Source organism: Taudactylus pleione, unplaced genomic scaffold, assembly GCF_031769625.1.
Source record: "Taudactylus pleione unplaced genomic scaffold, aTauple2 ptg000062l, whole genome shotgun sequence".
NCBI classification, from domain to species: domain Eukaryota; kingdom Metazoa; phylum Chordata; class Amphibia; order Anura; family Myobatrachidae; genus Taudactylus; species Taudactylus pleione.
In genome coordinates, this window is record NW_028284464.1 from 1,697,523 (window position 1) to 1,719,130 (window position 21,608).

At 44.0% G+C, this 21,608-nt stretch overlaps 1 protein-coding gene across 2 annotated transcripts in view; it reads right to left on the reverse strand.

Moving 5' to 3' along the window:
- Positions 1 to 21,402, reverse strand: part of TMEM233 (transmembrane protein 233) — a 64,389-nt gene extending 42,987 nt beyond the window's left edge. For both annotated transcript variants that reach the window (XM_088465347.1, XM_088465353.1), the window contains exons 1-2: positions 21,041 to 21,402; positions 2,609 to 2,743 (exon numbers count right to left, since the gene is read on the reverse strand). In XM_088465347.1, the coding sequence (XP_088321473.1) occupies positions 2,609 to 2,743; positions 21,041 to 21,214 (309 nt within the window). In that variant the 5' untranslated portion in view covers positions 21,215 to 21,402. The remainder of the gene's footprint in view (positions 1 to 2,608; positions 2,744 to 21,040) is intronic.
- Between the last annotated feature and the right edge of the window lie 206 nt (positions 21,403 to 21,608).

Genomic DNA, 21,608 nt, shown 5'->3' on the forward strand with positions numbered 1-21,608 from the left:
TGGGACTTGTGGATGAAGCCCTTCATTCGCTTTGCCAGGATTCCAGGGTGGTCAATCTGTTGAAATCAGACCACTACGTTTTGGCCACCGTGCTCGATCCTAGGTTTAAAGCCTATGTGGTGTCTCTCTTTCCGGCCGACACAAGCCTGCAGAGGTGCAAAGACCTGCTGGTGAACACACTGTCAGCTGAAGCGGAACGTGACACGTCAACGGCTCCTTCTTCATTTTCTCCTGCAACTGGGGCTGCCAGGAAAAAACTTAGGTATCCTAAGCAACCCGCTGGCGGTGATGCAGGGCAGGCAGGACCAAGTTTGGACATCTGGTCCGGACTGAAGGACCTGGCAACAATTTCTGACATGTCTACTGTCACTGCATATGATACTGTCACCATTGACAGAATGGTGGAGGATTACATCGGTGACAGCATCCAAGTAGGCATGGCAGACAGTCCATACCTGTACTGGCAGGAAAAAGAGGCAATTTGGAGGCCCCTGTACAAACTGGCTCTATTTTACCTGAGTTGCCCCCCCTCCAGTGTGTACTCCGAAAGAGTGTTTAGTGCAGCCGGGAACCTTGTCAGCGAAAGGCGTAGGAGGTTGCTTCCACAGAATGTGGAGAAGATGATGTTCATCAAAATGAATTATCAGCTCTTCCAGGGAGACCAGCCTCCAGAAGGTACAGAGGGACCTGTGGTGGTGGATTCAAGTGGGGACGAGTTAATACTTTGTGAGGATGAGGATGTACACACTGAAGAGGGTGAGGAATCGGTGGATGAGGAGGATGAGGATGACATCTTGCCTCCATAGAGCCAGTTTGTGCAGGGACACATTAATTGCCAGCTTGTTTTGTGGGGGCCCAAACGAACCAATCATTTCAGCCACAGTTGTGTGGCAGACCCTGGCGCTGAAATGATTGGTTTGTTAAAGTGTGCATGTCCTGTTTATACAACATAAGGGTGGGTGGGAGGGCCCAAGGACAATTCCATCTTGCACCTCTTTTTTTTCTTTGCATTATGTACAGTTTGGGGCCTAGTTTTTCAAACTGCCATCCTGTCTGCCACTGCAGTTTCACGCCTAGATGGGTCACGTGTTTGTGCCGCCCACTCGTGTCGCTTAGCATAGTCATCCAGCTACCTCGGTGCAACGTTTTGGACATAAAAACACTATTGTGAGGTGTGAGGTGTTCAGAATAGACTGGAAATGAGTGGAAATTAAGGTTATTGAGGTTAATAATAGCATAGGAGCAGAAAAACCTACAAATTCTGTGATTTTAGCTGTTTTTATGCTTTTTTAAAAAAAAATACAGATCCAAAACACAAAACCCAGAACCCAAAACACGGAAGGGTGGTTTTGGCAAAACCAATCCAGATCCAAAACACGAAGAAAGATCCAGATCCAAAACCAAAACACAAAACACGAAAAGTGGCCGGTGCACACCCCTACTTGAAATACAATTCAGTGAACAAAGGAAAAGATTTTTCTGTGCAAATCAAATTTCCTGTCTGTAAATCTTCTGAAGAATACTAAATGAACACGCTAAGGCCACATCAGGAGTGATAAAGATGAATGGCCCAGCAACACAGAGCAATAGCTTGTGTACGTGCAATATAAAATGTGCAGTTTGGTCAGGTTTTCTTACGTTTCTAAATGTACATGCAACATGACAAATTAAAAGTATTATGAACCATTTTAATATTGAACTATCTTGATTTTTTCAGGCATAAATGGCTCTTTAGGCACGTATGTTACATACATCAAGAAGGAAATGTAGGAATTGGTCCTGATTTAGTGGTGCGCCTTTTTATCTTTAGGCTAATTCCACCACCAATGGGATTTGTGCAGAGATGCCCACCAACTGTGGCGCTGATTTGCTGTTTGCATATTAAGTCGCACCAGGGACGTAACTAGGGTGGTGCGGCCTGTACCATGGCACAGGGCACCACAGGACAAGGGGCGCTGTTCAGGCCTGTCAATTTTTTGTTTATTATCATTCTCACTTGTAGCTTCCTCTTATTTCATCCCCAGCATCTCCTAGCCTCCCCTATCTCTTTCCTGGCCAATCCCCATGAGGCCATGACCCTTTTTTGGGTGCGTTATGTCCCTATTTGAAAAATGGAGGGGGGCACCAATGCTCTTTCTGGCACAGGGCACCAAAAAGTCTAGTTATGGCTCTGAGTCGCACCGTCGGGCGCACATCTGTTGCACCATTCAATATTGCACGAGTCCTATGGAGGTGCAGAATGTCCGTCCGAACATGGGCACCAAAATCAGTGCAACTAACTGACTGCGACACGCATGCATCTGGTTAGCCACCCCCGTTACCACCCAGACACGCCCGCTGACATTGCTTCTCTATAAATTCATTCTGCGGCTTTCGGCGGTAACCATTATGAGGCATGCTCAGTGATGCTCGGATACAGGTACAGACTGAAAACATCTGCCTCTTGTGCGTGGGATCAATGTAGTATGCACCTATGAATCAGGCGCATTGATAGCCAATATCAGCAAAGTAAATAGTATAACTTTTATATTATCACTTTTTGGAATTAATCAAAACAGGAAATAATTATTTTTTCACATCAGAGTTGTAAAGAAAAATGTGAACATACCGTTGTAAAATGAACAACACAGTAAGTTGCAATCACCAGTAGACCGATGATTATAGATGCAATTGCAACATACAAGGCGTTACGTCCCAATCTCCTCGATCCGTCAATGTCTCCATCATTATAGCTGTTTAAGGCCTGAAGTATTAAAATGGACAATATCAGTTACTCACTTAGATTTACATTATAGATAGATAGATAGATAATTCTTAGTTACATTTTTAAAATGTAACTTGTATATATACAGTATTGTGTAAAAGTTTTAGGCCGGTGTGGAAAAATGCTGCAAAGTAAAAATGCTTTCAAAAATAGAAGTGTTAATAGTTTATATTTATCAATTAACAACATGCAAAGCGAATGAACAGAAGAGAAATTAAAATCAAACCAATATTTTGTGTGACCACACTTTGCCTTTAAAATAGCATCAGGCAGGGAGGTTTTTACAAACATCTTGGGAGAACTAAACACAGATCTTCTGTGGAAATAGGCTTGGTCATATCCTTCGGGCTCTTCATGTGGGAGCCATACCATCACATCCAGGACTCCTTGTTCTTCTTTACACTGAGATAGTTTTATTGACAGATTGATATGAATACATTACAATAGGTATTACAATGTCAGGTATTAAAGTTAACATATAATACACAATTCATGGCAGTGAGACAGTGACAAAACTACTACTACTACATACTGTATAATACATACATAAATAGTTAAATAACATCCAATTACACTTGATAGAAAGGCACACCTGTGGTTAAAATTTCCAAATTGTACCAGGTTGTTAAACTGAAACATTTTCTCAAGGCATCCTTTATAATATCTGAAACTGTAGAAACATATGAAGCCTAATATAAAAAAAAATTCTGTCAATTTATCTTTATATAAGGAAGTTTCAGTCCAATCCATAAAGAATAAGAGAGAAAATTTGGCATGAAATAGATTTAATGGGATGGGATCCGTTGAGATCCAGTGTGACAGGATAGTTTTTTTTGCAGCAGCTGCCAATTTAATAAGCAAAGACTGATTACCCTTTGTTAATCTGCATTCATTGAAGTTTGGGTATATACCCACAAAAAACTATTCTTTATTAATCTTAAACTCTATTTTCAAAGAATCAGTGATGTAAGTTCGGAGCGTTTTCCAAAATAGCTGGACTCGGGAGCAAGACCACAAACAATGCATGTTATCTGCATTGGGAGTTCCACATTTATAACAGTTTGTATTTTGAGATTCCCCTATAACAAATTTTAGCTTTGGGGTGAAATATGCCTTATGCAATATTTTCAGATGCATTGCTTAAACCAAAAGCTTATTAAGTTTCATATAGGCCTCCAAAATATTTGTCATGGTGAGATCAGGGAAAACTGCCTTCCATTTTAACAAACCCACCAAACCAGTCTCCAAATCAAGCTCAGGGCTGGAATGTGTATACAGTATATGGTGGAAGTAGAGAGGGGATATTTAGGTTTACAAAATAGTATCCTATCAAGAGAGCGAAGTTGATCTAATCTTAAATTTAGACTTCTTAAGGAGGTTTGTGTGTAACTGACAGATTGTAAAAACGGAAATAATGGGATTGATAGGGAAGGAATTTTTATTGTAACTGCAATCGAGTAATGGGAGATAAATCATTGATATTCAATAATTGATAAATATAACATAGTCACCGGTATCCCACACCCAACCCATTGTGATAGAAGCTCTGGAAAAGTTTGGAATGGCTTCTATGTGTGTCCCTGATTCCTGTCCTATGTGTTTTGAAACCCCCAGGAGAAGTCTGTTTGACAAAACAGACTAGAAATGTCGGCTTTGGTGAAAAGCCGGAATGGGTCCTGGGGGTGTGGATATGAGGAGCGGGAGGGCTCCATCCACAGACCACTCCAGGTGTTGGGCCTTTCAGCTTGGTAGCAGGCTCATTAGGGCTTACACCTGGAAATGGCTGATATAATCTGGGTTTAGTTGTGGCTGAGAGTCTCACACTTGGGAGAGCAGACCCGCAGGTTAGCTTGCTCTGAGACAATGTCTGATAGAAACCTGTAAGTACTGTGGACATGAACTTGTTTAGTGTTCTCATAGTGAGGGAACCTACTGTCTAGTTAGAGCCCAGACGGGCTGGGATTTAGTTAATGTTTTATTTGTTATGTGTCTGGTACAATAAAGACTGGCACCGTCTAGCTTACACGAGAACCCCAGAACTGTGTCCTGTTTCTCCGGCTGCTGTGCTGTGTGTGTAAAGAGGGAGTCCATCTACCCCAGGAGAGGGATCCCTATCCCGACAGTGTCACAATTGGTGGAGAATGCAGGCAAACACACACTGAAAATTGCAGCAAGGAAAAATTTTCCTTTAAAATTCAAAGGGACAGGCATGGGATTGTGGAATCCATGAAGGTGGCATCAGCAGATGCTCAGAGAGGCCAGGTTCTGCTTTCAGCCTACCCCTAAAGACAACATGGAGACCGTTGTAAAAGCCTTGCTTCAGGCTACGTCTGCTCAGCAAGACACTACCAGGGCTCAGCAGGAAGCTACCAGAGCTCAGCAAGAATCCACGTAGGTGCAACTATTGGCCTTGGAGGCAGCCCAGAGGCAACAACAAGTCACCATCGAGGAAACTCACCAGGCCATAGTGGAAAACAGCCAGGCCATAAAGGAGGTGGTACAACACCTAGTAGCCCGGTCTGGAGGTGTTTCCATTGACCCTCCAACCCACACTCGCTCCATACACGCCAGTCATTTTTTACAGAAGATGACTCCAAGTGATGATGTTGAGGCATATCACACAGCCTTTGAGAGAACCACAGAAAGGGAGAGTTGACCCAAGGGATAGTGGGCAAGTCTTGTGGCACCCTTCCTGTCTGGAGAACCACAAAAGGCCTACTATGATTTGTGTAAGGCTAAAACGGGAGATCCTAACTTGCTTGGGAGTCACCACATTCGTTCGTGCCCAACGAGTCCACCGCTGGGAGTTCCAAATGGAAAAGCTTCTGCGCTCACAGATGCATGACCTCATCCATCTAACCACAAAATGGCTATAGCCCGAGATGCTGACAGGACCACAGATCGTGGAAAGAGTCGTGATGGACCGGTATCTGCGATCGCTACCTGCAACTCTGCGCAAGTGGGTGAGCCATGCAGACCCTAAGCCCGCAGACCAGTTAGTTGAACTGGTGGAGAGGTACGTGGTGGCTGAGGAGCTGTTGAGTCTACCCCACCAAGCCCCAATGGCGCAACGGCGAACTCCCATCGACACTGGTAAGACTGTTGCAGAGGAGAAGGGTGCTGGGCGATGGAATGTACCCAAGATTGAGGGTGTGGAACCTGGAGACAGGCCAGCCAGGCCTTCCTTCCCCGTAAAGACTAGATTATAATGTGATTCAGTGTTTCTGATGTGGTGGCTTCGGCCATATTGCGGATAATTGTTCACTTACCTCTGAACCTATGCAACTGATACTGCTCATGTCAACCGCAGGGGGTCTTTGTTTGCACAGCCAGCCTGTACTACTGACTGACAGGCTGAGACAGATAAGCACATGTGTGTACTCACTGGAGAAGGCAACCGAGTAGAGGCTCTGTTAGATTCTGGTAGCCTGGTTACACTTATGAAAGCTGAACTGGTGAACCCCTTGAAGCATAAGGGGAAAACTGTTGGTGTGACCTGCATACAGGGGGACACTCGCTATTATGTTTGTGCGGAAGTGAACATAGAAACACCATGTGGTTCTGTGGTAGTCTCGGTGGGTTTGGTACATGGCTTAATGTATGATGCAATATTGGGGAAAGACTTTTCTCACTTCTGGAAGTTGTGGGAAAGCCGATTTTGTACAGAGGTAAACCACCCTGACCCATTTGAGAAAGTTACTGATGTATTAGCAGAGGAAGTTTCTTCAGGGTCGGAGATGCTCCCCTTTTCTAGTATGATTGGCGAACTAGAGAATGTGGAGCGTGATGGTGGCTCACCAAGTATTGTGCCTCCCACTGAGGTGGGAAGTGTTATTGAGCCAGTTGATCGTCTGCCTAATTTAGAGGTCAGAGGAGAGGTCTTTGCCGCAGTTAAGTGACCCTACTCTGGTAAAAGCCAGGGAGAATGTCAAAGTGATCGATGGTAAACCCATAGACCCCGATAGTCCTGTGTCATATCCTCTCATGGCAGTATGTCGGGATTTTTTGTATCAGGTGACTAAGAAAGTGGAAGATATTGTGGAACAATTAATAGTCCCCAAAGCATACAGCAGAAGAGTGTTAGATCTGGCTCATGGTCATATAATGGCAGGCCATCTGGGGGAAGAGAAAACCACTGAGCGAATTTTGCAGAAGTTTTTCTGGCCCGGGGTCCATAAAGACGTTTCTGACTTTTGTGCATCCTGCCCTGAATGTCAGTATCATGCTCCCAGACCACATTTTAAAAGTCCACTAGTCCCATTACCTATTATAGAGGTGCTATTTGAAAGAATAGCTATGGATTTGGTTGGACCCTTAATGAAGTCTTCCCGGGGCCATCAATATATTCTGGTGATAATGGATTACGCTACCAGGTACCCGGAAGCGATACCATTGCGCAATACATCAACCAAGTCCATTGCTAGAGAGTTAGTCCATGTCTTTAGCAGGCTGGGAATACCTAAGGAAATACTGACTGACCAGGGTACCCCATTTATGTCAAAAGTTATGAGGTTTAACAAGACTTAAAACATATGCTAAGAAAAGTAGTCGACATGGATGGTAAAGATTGGGATTACTTGTTGCCTTATTTGTTGTTGGCCATAAGAGAAGTTCCTCAATCCTCCACTGGGTTTTCTCCTTACGATTTGTTATATGGGAGACACCCATGGGGGTTACTAGACATTGCCAAAGAGACATGGGTGGGGCAGTCCAGTCCGTATAAAACAGTTATCGAGCATGTTTCCCAAATGCAAGAAAGAATTGCTGCTGTGGTGCCGATAGTGAGAGTGCACTTGGAACAGGCCCAACAGGCACAGCAGAGGGTATGCAACCGCAATGCTCGCTTACGCAACTTTTCTCCTGGGGACAGAGTCTTGGTGTTGGTTCCCACAGTAGAAAGTAAACTTTTGGCTAAATGGCAAGGACCCTTAGATATCTTAGAAAAAGTGGGGCAGGTCAATTATAAAGTTTACCAGCCAGGGAAAAGAAAGCCAGAACAGATATACCATGTAAATCTTATAAAACCCTGGAAGGATACAGCAGTACTGTCAGCCGTCCGAGCCCCTCCAGTAAATCTAGGGCCCGTGGTTTCTGAAGTGACAGTGGCAAAACCCTGTCAGCAATTCAACAGCAGGAAGTTAAGGAATTTCTGATCAGAAATAGGGTGCTGTTTTCTGACATACCAGGAAAAACCACGTCATTAAACATGACATAATCACTGACCCAGGGGTTAAGGTTAACCTAAAGCCCTACAGGTTACTAGAAGCCCAAAGAGAATCAGTATCGAAAGAAAAAAAAAATGTTAGAGTTGGATGTAATTGAGGAATCGCATAGTGAGTGGTCAAGTCCCATTGTGCTCATTCCAAAGCCTGACGGGAGTGTGTGTTTCTGCAATGGCTTCTGGAAATTACACAGTGTGTCAAAATTCGATGCCTACCCAATGCCTAGGGTGGATGAACTAATTGAAAGGCTAGGGACAGCCAGATATTTAACCACTCTTGATTTAACCAAAGGGTATTGGCAAGTGCCGTTAACTGAGAATGCCAAAGAAAAGACAGCTTTTTCTGCACCGGAGGGGTTGTTTCAATACAAGATGTGGCCCTTTGGGCTACATGGGGCACCTGCTACCTTTCAAAGAATGATGGATAAGGCCCCATAGACAGTATGCTGCTGCTTATCTGGATGATGTGGTCATTCATATTCCTGATTGGCAGTCTCACTTGCCCAGAGTATAAGCAGTGTTGGACTCCATCTATAAGGCAGGTTTGATAGCCAGCTCAAAAAAGTGTTGTCTAGGGATGGCAGAAGTATCTTGGATATACCATTGGCAGAGGTTTGAGAAAGCCACAGCTTAATAAGATTGAGGCAATACAAAACTGGCCACGACACCTGAATAAGAAGCAGGTGAGAGTCTTCTTAAGGATTACTGGGTATTATAGGAGGTTTATACTCAATTTTGCCACCATTGCAGTCCCACTGACTGACCTTACCAAAGGCAAACAGAAAGTCATGGTGGAATGGAGTCCTGAAGCAGAGAAGGCTTTTCAGGAGTTGAAAATAGCGTTGTGTTCCCAACCAGTTCTGATGACTCCTGATTTTGTCAGGGAGTTTGTTGTGCAAACTGATGCATCAGAAGTAAGTATAGAAGTGGTCCTCTCCCAGAGCAAGGAAGGTGAGGAACACCCTATTTTTTTATCTAAGCAGGACATTAAATGTACATGAGAGAAACTATGCTACAGTGCAGGGTGGGAGACCAGCTGACCGGAGCCCCGGAGGGAGGACATCACCGGAGCAGCAATGACCAGAGGTAAGTGAAATTAATTGGGGTGTCGCGGGGGGCAGGGGGGGGGGGCGGTCACAGGGGGGCGCAGCAGTGGCTGATCGGCACATGCGTAGCACCTTGTCACTGTATTTTTTCCCAAAAATACAGTGATAAGGCTGTGGAGGGGATTCGCAGGGACAGAGCTTTATCACAAGCTTTGTGCCTAGAAGGGATATTTAATAAATCCCAGTGATATTGCCTGAATTTGCAATGCGAATTCAGTCGGAACTATCACACTACAATCTGCATTCTAAATGCGGATTGTAGCAAATAAGGCCCTTAATATGAAGAAATTACAATGTTCCATTAATCTAATGACACTAGACAGACTTGATATATTTATATTTCCCAGAACATGAATTACAGTAACATCTGGGACCATAATCCCATGAATGGTTGCACATAGTGTCTGTACGTAGGCCATTCCAAAGCAGAATGCACCTATGTTTACCCAAGTGATCAATTAAGCATATCATACAGTATTAATGATGACTGTGTATCTGCATATGGTGAGGTTAATAATTAACCTTTACATAGAAAAAGGTTTTTTTATGGTTTTCCTCAAAGGTTTGTAGATCAAGGCTGCAGATCTACAGAATGTTCATATGTTAAAGAGTGCTTGATATCCTCCCAAGTAATCACTTATAAACACTGGCATACAGTATGTGATATCTGGCAAAGAAAGTAGGAAAAAGACAAGTGCCATATGTATATATATTTTAAACAAACACAAATAACTGTATCCATTCTCCTATGATGAAAGTGTACAGTGAGAAAAGTATTGGGTCCACTACGGGGGCATCTCCACTGACAGGGGAGCAAAAGAGTTGGCATTAGAAATATAAGCTGTGCTTTTATGTTGAATGTTCAAAATGCAAAGAATCTGAAAGGGAAAAGTGTGTGGGTCCACATGGCTTTGTGAGCTGAAATAGTTACAAGTCCTACAAAAATATCCTGAGTCCCCAAGTCATTTTCCCGGTGATTTGTGGGACTACGGATGGATGTGCAGTATGGGCCCCCCTGGATGTGCGGTGTGGGCCACCCTGGATCCAGGGGCCCGTTTGCACCGCACACCCTACACCCATTACAGATACACCACTGTACTGAGCACAATCAAGCATATATAAAAGAAAACTATAATAATAGTTAATAAAAACAATGTAAATTCTGAATGAAATATGATAAGATACAGAAGATTCCATACATAATTTATATGGTATGTATACTTTTATATAATCAATCATAGTCTGACTACAATGAAAATGTAAAATAATAAGATGTATGTATAAACACAGGGTCAGAACTATGGGAGACAATGGAGGCGCCTGCCGCCGGGCTCCAGCTCTGAAGGGGCACCTCCTCCATTGTCCACAACATATTCACCCCACTTAGGGCTGAAAACTATGTACCTGAAGTGTAATGTCATGGCCTCCCAATACATGGCACCTGAGAAACCACCATACACTAGTGGAGAGCTCCATGTCAGACCAGCAGCTGCCACTTTCTTCTATCTATATCCTGTCTGCATGCGAACTGCTACATTACAGTATCAGCGGCTGTGATGGGGAGGGGGGCACCAAATTATAACTTGCCTCCGAGCATCTGGAATGAAATTACACCACTGTATAAACATCTATGCAAACATCTTTATTTTGCGTTACTATCTGAAGTAGCATCATAGATTTGTTCTCAGATCAGTAGTTATTTACCTTTGAACAATCCATAGAAGATAAATACTTTATTCTCCATGGTAATGGTAACGCTATAATACATGTCCCCTGTGTGCTAAGCATCAATGCGAATTGTGATGTTTATACTGTATACTGTATCGGTAGGTATATGGGGATCCAGAACCTATTAACTTGAGGAATCTGGGCCCAGAACTTATTAGCAGAACTGTATAATGGTGCTGTGCACAGCAGTGATGCTAGATGTAATAGTCGCCCAGACAATTTACCCACCAGGAGGGATTATACTTGGCCAAAGTATATATGATGTTGAGCGTGTTGTGCAGTTGTTTGGTGCTGTATGGTGGTGGTTCGTCCACACGTGACACAGCTTAAGTTCTTAGGTTTATTGAACTAGGAAGAACAACAAGTAACATAAGACACAGGGATATGACAGTTATAACTTTAGCATATAGAAGCAGCCTGGAGCTTTAGGGTATCACTGGGTGTTGTTAGTGCGCTGGGCATCTGAGCAGTAAATGCTAGTAATATGCCCACACACTATAGCGGTGGTGATAGTGTACTTGCGCTGTTTGTATAGGCTCTGCGCAGCTATACTGTAGGTGAAACTAGATATTTGCTAATGGGTGGTCCCAATTCCAACACCTCACCAGAACCTGGCGGGGGCCATCTAATCATAACCTCACAAGCCTGTACAACCTTCTCTTAGCTCTCATTCCCAAAGCCCAGCAGTTCTACAAACCATTCTCCCAAAGCTTCCAGGACTTTCATCATAAACATCTTATCGCCCTCACCTTTTTCCCATTCCGCCTTTTGCCGACACATGATGCCACACTACTTGATACTACTCACTTCCTCCAATCTCTCCTTTCTAAACAAACTCTGAATTGGGGACGTTGCTCTTCCCTGCATCAGATCACTGTGCTCTTTCCTACAATTACACATACCTATGCATAAATGTGACATGTAATAAATCTGATTGGTATAAGCAAAAAAGGAGGAGTAAGGGGAAGAGGAGAGAGAGAAAGTGAAAGGGGAAAAGATGGGGAAGGCAACAGAGAGACGAGTGGTAGAAAGGGGGGGGACATAGGGCTCTATTTACTACAATCCGCATTTGTAATGCAGATTGTAGCGTGATATTATCGACTGAATTCGCATTGCGAATTCAGGCAATATCACAGGGATTTACTACAGATCCCTTGCAGGGACAGAGCTTTTGAGAAAGCTCTGTCCCTGCGAATCCCCTCCGCACTCTAGTCACGATATTTTCGCCAAAAAATACCGTGACTAGTGCCCCGCACATGCGCCGACCAACCGTTGCTACTACCCCCCGATGCTAAGCCCTGCCCCCATCGTTAAGCCCCCCACAATTTCGAACCCCCCCCGCGACCCCCCCTTCCTTAATAGCACTTACCTCCAGTCATCTGTGCTCTGGTGATGTCTTCCATGCCTCCGGTCAGCTGATATCCCATACTGCACTGGGACCCAATCACCTGATGACCGGGCCGCAGTGCAGCATGGGAGACCAGCTAACCTGAGGGGAGTCTTCACCAGAGCCCCGACCACCGGTCCCTGGAGTCAGGTAAGTGAATTTTTTTTTTTACAATTTTTTTTTTTTTTTGCAGTGTATCAGCTTGCGGTCTGTTTAGACCACACAGCTGATCACTGGGACTGGCTCCCGGCTATGCTCTGCCTTTTAGAGCAGAGTAGGAGTCCGGTAACCAGGGGAAACCCTGGATAACGCCACCTCCAGGTGACGTTATTATCACAGGGCTTTCCCCGATATTTTTTTACAACATATTTTTAGTAACTCTGGTCGGATCACATTTCCCATTACAATTATGGGAAATGCGATCTGCTTACTAAAAATAAGTGATACTTAGGGGTTGGAGTAGAATTTTACAAATTCTACTACAATTGCCCTGTAATAACCATAGGTGATACTAAAATAATGTGAACAGGGTGTGAAAACACCCTTTTTCACTTTATTTTAGTAAAAATAATGTTAATAAATAGAGACGAGAGAGAGAGAGAGAGAGAGAGAGAGAGAGAGAGACAGGTGATATAACAGACAAAAAGAGGTGGGGGAGAGAGATACGGAAATGGAAAGGGGAAGAGGTATGGTAAAAACAGTATAAGATAGAGTCAGAGAGAGATGGGGGGGGCAGATGAGAAGGTAGGGAAAGAGAGAGAATAGAAAACATCTTCAATGCTGGGTACTATAGCTAGTGACTCAGTGAATAATGGGTCCAAAATACTAGTAACATGCCAGAAAGGGTATAAAAGGAAGAACAAAATCGATCCTGCTTTTTAACAATGCATATTGCATACATGTAAATCCAATTTAAAGTAGTTAAATGTAGCTCACTTTTTTCAGTGAAGGTACAAATTAAATCTTCAGTAATTCATATTGTAATAAAATGCCCTCTTACACTACAGATTTCACTTAGTGCAGAAGGAAGCAAAAAAACATGCTCCGTCACTCCCACAAGCAGGTGATCATACAGGTAACGAGGAATCATGCTGTCGTTCATTACATTGCTCAATGTGTACCCGCGGTTTGATATGTCAGCCCTTGGCCCGACATATCGTCTGGGTACACATTGGCAAGTGTGCACTCAGCATTACACTGCAGATTTCACTTAGTAGTGGAGGAAGCAAATAAATGGTCACAAGTGAGTGACCATTCAATGTGGGGTAAGTAAGCAGTTTAAATTGCCTATTTATCATTAAATATTGGTGGCAGGTGTTTTCCGGGGATACCAATAAATATTAAGTATCCCCCAGATGTACAATAGAGGGATTGCAGCAGATATCGGACAGATTTCCGACAGCAGCTGCAACTCCTATAGGCTTTAGTGAGGGATGCGATGCTGTTAGTTTTACCAAGCTCCAGAAAGCGAAGCATTCTAGAATATGCCCCCACAGCTAACGCCATCTGATGATGGTGTTAGCCGCTGTAGCCTACAGGCTACAGTTCGCAAAATATACCCGAAGTGTCTTCCTCCGGAACCCACCCCAGCAATGGTCGCGAATGCACAGGAGTCTCAATAGAGGAGTGAAAAGACTTCTGGTGTAGTCACTTCTCTCTGAGCATATTGCAGGGACCTGTCCTTGCGTGTGCTATTTAATACATTCGGGCGGTACTCTCACATACAGCAATGCGATTATTGATAACTGAGCCCCTAAATATCATACTGTTAAATATAGTTTAATAAGGAGGAGATCTGAGAACTTAGTAGTAGGGCTGTCCATCGATTGTTCCATTGGTAATTACCATAGATGGCACAAAACTATCAATGGTGAACCATGGATTGCACCCCTAGATGGCCATTACTGCTAGTATGCACGACGGACGGCCAATAAGAGTCGGGGTGGGGCTTAGCAGGCCGCGGGAGCTAAGTTCCCTGCCACCTGGAAGAAAAAAAAACATTGAGTTCCAGTCTGCCATCAATATCGGAGAACCATCTCTGACATCAATGGCAAAACCATAATTGTTAAACATTAATGGCTGTTAACTAGGGTTGGGTATGGGATGCCGGCGCTCGGAATACCACCGGTCAGAATCCCAATGCCGGCATCCCGACAGGGTTAGGATATCGACACCTGTGGGTAGGTATCTTAACCCTCCCCCTCTCCCTACCCTAACCTTCCCTCCCTGGTGCCTCAACCTAACCTCCCCCTCTAGTGCCTAAACCTGACCCGGTGGTCGGGATGCCAGCGCCGGCGTTCTGAGCATCGGAATCCCCGCAGTCAGGATTATGACCGCATCCCATCAACTATAGATTGTCAATTACCATCCCTAATTTGTAGGCAGCACTTACGCTAGTACAGTGCCAAGCATAGATGCTGTACAGGACAGAGGGCAATGTTGCATTACTTGGGGCTGGAACAAATCAGGTACTTTCACAGCACAGTAGGTGACAACCTTTGCTTATTTCAGAATATTTACATTCCAATAAACATGTAAATTTAGTAAAACCACCATTCATTCTCTACCTACACAGTTTGAAGCAACATTAATAGCTGTTCCATTCAGAGGTTACTCACCTCCCATTATATGGGTGATTACTGTATAGGATTCAATTGCTTAGCATTCAGCAGCTCTACAGGGTTTGCAATGGAAACAGGAGACTAACTGAACTGGTAGTGTGCACTGCTGAGTAATCACACAGCTCCTCACAGGTCTGCAAATCTGCAGTGCTCATCCTCTTCCAGTCCCTCAAACATTGCTGACTGGCTGCTGCTGCATCCTCCTCCAGTCGCTCAAACATGATGACTGGCTGCTGCTGTATACTTCTCCAGTCATTCAAACATTTGAACATGCTGACTGGCTGGGAGAAGTTAGAACTTTTCTGATTGGTCACCTGTGCTGTTTGTGAATATGTGACTGACAGACTGTGTGCAATAGGAGACATCATTCAAAGGTTCACCAATTAGAGAGGAGGGCGGTGTTGCCTTGTAGCAACAGAAGCAGCAGGCAGTGAGTGGCTTGGCAGCAGCATTTTTATTTTGTCTGCACCAGTGCACTCTTCAGAGCTAGACAAGAACTCCCTGGAGTCAACTGACTCGCTCAGGTCAGGATAGGGGTGGGGGCAGAAGGGAGTCTGCAGCTCCACTTAGTTCTCGACCATAGTCACTGTCTGGCCACATATTATCTCAGCCAAGTGTCCCATAGCATTCATGAAACAGCCCTTGTTAATGGGTGGTCCTGCGCACACCCGGATAACCCCTTAGTATCGCCTATGGTTGGATAGTCTGTGAGTCACGTCTAGATGGCTTGAATACCAGGGAGGAAGACACATGAAGATGCCATGCAGTAGGGCATGTCAGAGGTTAGACTGCTCTGAGGGGTGGGGGGAGCGGGTACAGATTACCGGGGCCCGGGCTTCCTGAGAGGCCCGGCAGGGTCCGGGTCTGGCACCGCTCCCCCTCCCTCAAAGCAGCCCAGCACTGCTGAGCACCAGCCACAGCAGTCTCCTATGCCTGTGGGGTGGAGCCCCCCCCTGGCTTTGAGCCCAGAGCGCACTCCCCCCCTCCAGCGCAATCTTTTTTTTCTGGGAAGGGGGTGTGGCCACGCCTCCTGCAATTAGGCCATGCCTCCTATTACTCGGGCTTGCCGTGGCTCTCAGCGGGCCTGATCATAAGCACATGTGTAGTGCAGACTACATAAAAACACAGAGTGAAGACAGCACAGAGTGCTTCCAGTGCAGTGTAGCGGCAATGAAGCTGATTAGAGTACAGAAGCTGCACAATCATGTCTGTAAGAAGAATAAATACAGGAGCTACACCCATAATGGGGTTTATCAAGCACCTGCACACACAGCATTTCAAACAACTAAATCTAAACTGTACGTTTTCAAAGTATAAAAAGGTATTTGATAATATTTTCAAATATATATAGTAAAGTTCTCATAATGTTACATACAATGTAGAATGGAAATGGAGTAAGTCAGTAAGGAGTCTGCACTCAAAGGTGGTGTACTTGGGGTTGGAAGCTGCTCTGACTGATTGCTTATTTTTGCCTATTAGTATAATGGACCTGGTCCAGGTCACAGTCTCTGCCCCCCCCTCAACCGCTTCCCCCTCCCTGGATGGCCACTGCCCCCTCTCTGCTTTCTTACCCCCCCCGATTCAGCGCAGCTCCATCTCAAATCCCCCAGTCACCACTCCTCATTGCTACATCCTGCCCCCCTTCCTTTTTTTACCCTAGTGGTCTGTCCTCCTCTCCTAAGGCTGTCCTGTCTCCTTCGGGTGTGTCCCACTTAGCTCTAGGGAGACCCTGTTATTACCACATGTTCTATCCAGCTACAACTACTGATACCAATTGCATCCTGCACTGCTACAGACATACAGTCACCGGCTGGTGACTGTATACTCTGCAGAAGCTCCGCTCTCTGCTGAGAGCAAAACCAGGGTGAAGTTTAGCTCATTGTTATTTGTAACAACAGGTGGTACTGTCGTTCTTACACAATTATTATGTATATACACGGTACATAATAATTGTGAAAGGCTGTCTCCTCAATGGGCGTGCAATGGAACCCTGTGCACGAGCTCCAATGGCTTCCATTGCAGGAAGATGCTGCTGACATGATGTACATGCACTTGTCTTGAAAAAGGTATATGAGTTGTACCGAAACATCAACCTTATGTATATTGGGGTCATTATGTGACTAAGCTTGGACCATGGTGGGGGGATATAAATCTGCAATATATATCTTTTATGTGCAAAATTGGTGACTGCCCTCTGGGTAATTATATCAATCTAGAGAGTAGCTGTTGAGCCTGATGTGGCCTTGGTGTGTAGGTGTGTTTGTTTCTCCTGGCAGCCTCTTTTTCTTGGCGTCTCACTCTTTTCTGTGCCACCTCCTTTTCTCAGTCTCCTCTGCGCTACCTCGCTCTCTCTCCTTCCCCCTACAAATAGAAATGAAGGTCCTGGTCACAGCACAGTCCCATCAAATCTGAACTTTCCCCAGTAAATCAGGACAGTTGGGAGATATATATAGGGGGACCCAAGCCAGCAGGGGCATATCTACCCATTGGCCAGGATGGCACTCGCCAGGGGTGCTGGCCAAGGGGGGCGCCATCCGGGGGTGCCACCCACGGCCAGGGGATAGAATCAATACAGGGCTGCCAGGACTGCAGTCCCGGGTACACCCCTGGTTCCTAGATACCAAGGTCCGGGCAGCCACCATCGCTTGCCGGCGGCTGCCTGGTACATAGAATGAATAAAGCTTTTTTTTTTTGTCATGAAGTCATGTGCATCTCACTGACGAGCCACCGATCCACAGACTGAAGTTGATAAGTATATGTGGGCTGTGGAGGGGGGGTGGTGGCTGGATGGTGGGGGCCGGAGGCTGGATGCGAGGGGCCAGGGACTGGAGCAGGGGGCTGGATCTGGGGGTGCCAGGGACTGGAGCCCCGCATTACGGCAGGCAATATACTATATGCCAATTACATTTATTACAGTATCAGAAAGGGGAAATGACTTCAAAAAAAGTATAGTAGTGGCTGTAACATCAGGGAATATATGGCCATACTGACATGAACCTGACAAGCCTTAGCTTTCAGCCTGCACCATGAAGGGTTGTAACCTGCTTCTGTTGGGGATGTACTCATAAAGTCAACCCCACAATGTCGACCATTATGACATCAACATTGTTGAAATGTCAATATCGACCATGGAGAGACTGAAAGGGGATGGCTTGGGACAGAGATGGGGATGGCTGGGGAGATAGGAGGGGGGTGACAGAAGTGGGATAGTGGGGCTGGGGAGACACAAATGTGATGACTGGGGAGACAGGAGAGTGATGGCTGGGGAGACAGAAGTGGGATGGTGGCGCAGGGGAGACACAGGAGAGGGATGGCTGGGGAAAACAGGAGGGGGATGGTGAGGCTGGAGAGACAGGATGGGGATGATGGGGAGACAAAAAGGGGTCTGTCTGAAGAAACAGAAAGGGGTGCTGGCTGATAAAACATGGGTGGTTGGCTGTAGAGACGTTATAAGTACAGAGTGTAATTATTCAGAAAATATGGGGGGGCGCCAGTCCATTACTTTGCCAGGGGTGCTCGGACCCCTATATACACCCCTGCAAGCCAGTGTATTATCTAGGGGCCCATGAGATCTTATGCTGGCTATGACTAATTGAGAGGGGGTTGTGCAGAAGATAAGCACCTATCTTTCCTAAAAACTACCAGCCCCATGCTGAATAGTGCTGGGACTCTTCCTGGTTCTCCTGGCAGTTGAGTACCAAGGGGATAGAAAACAATTGGGGATCTCTGGAGAGGTAACAGTGCTCTAGTGCCCTAGTATAATGCCAAGGGGCTCTAAGACCCCTGTCCTTCATGCACTTATAGTACAGTCTAAAGAAAAATGAAAATAATGATCAGATCTTCAGATATTCTTTTAATCCAAAGGTAAGTGTCTTTAATTTGTAAACAGAAAGAAGGGAAAGCAAAACCATATTTTCTGCTTTTAATCCAACGTGTAACCCGAATTAAAAAGTAAACCAGATATTTTAGTAAAATGTGAAATGCCCATAATGTGTAACCCACAGGGACAAGGCAACCCAGCCATTTTTCTTTTAATCATCCAGGTAACACACAGGAAAATGTTCTTTATTTAATCCACAGAAATAACAACAGGACATTTTCTGAAACTGGAGGGTGGCAGGTTCAGGGGAAATTTGAGGAAAAATGACTTCACAGAAAGGGTAGTGGACAAGTGGAATAGTCTCCCATCAGAGGTGGTAGAGGCTAAGACAGTAGAGCAATTTAAACATGCATGGGATAGACATAAGGATATCCTTCAGAAGAAGTAAGGATCTATAAGGGTTGAGGTAACAATATGTTTAAAACTTGGGCAGACTAGATGAGCCAAGTGGTTCTTATCTGCCATCAAAATCTATGTTTCTATGTTTCTAACCACCTCCTCCAAAAACACATGATGCACACTGCTTTATTTAGAATGTCACTACAAACTGAGAGTGACCTCTCCAGCCAATAGGAGACAAGGGATTTCCTATTCTAGCTGGCTGGCAATAAAAGGGCTTCCTGGGGATTCCCTGCTTTGTTCACACATCAACAGAGATTATTTGAATTTTTTATTGATGTGGGGAATACACAATAGCCACTGCTATGTAGCCCTCCCTTCCTTTCTATAGCCCAGTTTCTCAATGTAGCACACAACTCCATTGAAATTAATGGCCTATAGAATTGAATGGGCCATAGAAAAATAATTGGAAAAATATAGCACAACACTGGTTAAATTGCTTGTGTATCCTAGTAGGTATGTATGAATGGACTTCTTCAAGCATGTTGATATGCTCTGAACACATTGTAATGGAACAAGCAGCATCCAAAACAAACAGTAAGTAACATGATGCAGAACCAAGTGCAAATGCAAATGTGTGTGGCTGTGGATACTTTGGATAGAATGGGCTTTATTTTCACATCCTTGCGCTTGCTTTAAAAATGCAGATCACGTGTAGTGTTTAAATGCCTGTGGATGACAGGCCTAAGAGAAGCTACCTGCAGTGCTATGCGCTACACTCAAAGGCAGAAAATCTAATAGGAATCAGGAATTACAGCTACAACACAAATATAAGCTCATATACAGTATATATAAAAGATATATAGTATAATACACTCTGCTATAAAATTTAAGTTCCTTGATCAAATGAAAGCATGACGCCACACAGGCAGGCTGGGGGTGTACAGTAAATCAGTTTGTGTGATAAACAAGCATCACTTGAAAAATTAACAAACATCCCTGTATAAGGTAATTCTCATAACCAGATGTGTTTTACATACAGCATCAGTTATGCATGATAGAAAGCTTGCAAGGTGAGCCATATGTCACAAGTTACTACTCTACAAATATAAACATGGACACCACTTCTCATCAACTATAACGGTATATTTCACTGGATATTTTACATATATTTATGTCTCTTTTCTCTGTACGTATAGTGGCCCCTTCAATAACAGAAAGTTGTATATGAGTTATTCACACTGATTAAGTTGCTTATATGGTGGTATGAAATGAACAGTTTGTATAGCCGTAATGAGATTTGTTTATAATATGCACTAATTTCTATCATTCTAGATTGCCTTAGGAATACTAATTATTTTACCATAGGCACTGCTGTGCTAATGTACAAATGTCCCATTGATTTACAGTTTTAATTAATATGTTTATTATCGAGAATACTTTGTGTATACTTTAATGACTGTTTCTCAATATTTTTACAGTCACATAAAGCACATTCAAAGGAGCTTTAAGTCTCATTTTGCATAACTGGGAGATGAGAGTCATTAGCAGATCACTATCTTATTTCACTATATCAAGCAGAGTCTACCTGAAGCCCATTAGCACTTCCAGTATAAATTCATTTGTGGCTGCAGAACATTGCAAATACATAGATCTATTTTCCAATAAATATCCATGGGATTTATATATGCTGATTATTTACCACCATACTACCTCTAATTCCAACTTGGACTAACTACTGTCACACAGTGGACCGACTATATTTATTTTTAACTGAGTCAACATGAAGAACACAGTGTGCATTACACTGAATTATGAGTTGGTTATACCTGTCATTTCTATTAGTTTTATTTATTTGGACATAAATGAAAAACAAATATAATTTGATTTACAAAAAACTTAAAGAATATAAAAGTTTACAAAAAATACAGCATCTTAGTGGATGGTGTAAAATTGCATTATATTTGTTGTGAAAAAGTCAATGTATTACTTACCATTATAGAGAAGACAAATGCGACAATGTTTATTGGGTATGCTGGGCAGAAACAGGCAAAAATTGAAAGAATCAAGTAATTGCTGGGCACGGGACCCTGTGGGGATTCATTCTCAATGTTAGCCTCCGGGCTCACTTCCCTTTTGATTTCTGGATTGGATGGAGTTTGAGACATGGAAAATTCAGTGCACAGAAATTGGTCTATCCAGAAAAGTTCAGCTGTCTACTTTGAGGCTGAGGGGCGGCTGTGTAACCCAAGTTAGGAGTTCAAGGAAGGAGTGATCTCATCTCGGCTGATGTCTGATCAGCAAAGGAGCAAGAGACAGGGTACAAGCGTACGATGTCAGGCACAGAGACATGCACATAGGCTTCAGAAGTGAAATGCAGATTTCTTCAGTGAGGTTGCAATTTACAAACTTGACAGTGCTACTTGATGCCTTGTGCAGACTAGTTCTAACTAGGCTGGAACTGTTGTAGTTCTGTATTGCGGCTTTATGGGATATTTACCTGTTGGGATTCAAACTATTACTCAAATCGTAACTCTTTTATAAATATTATTGAAGTTTACA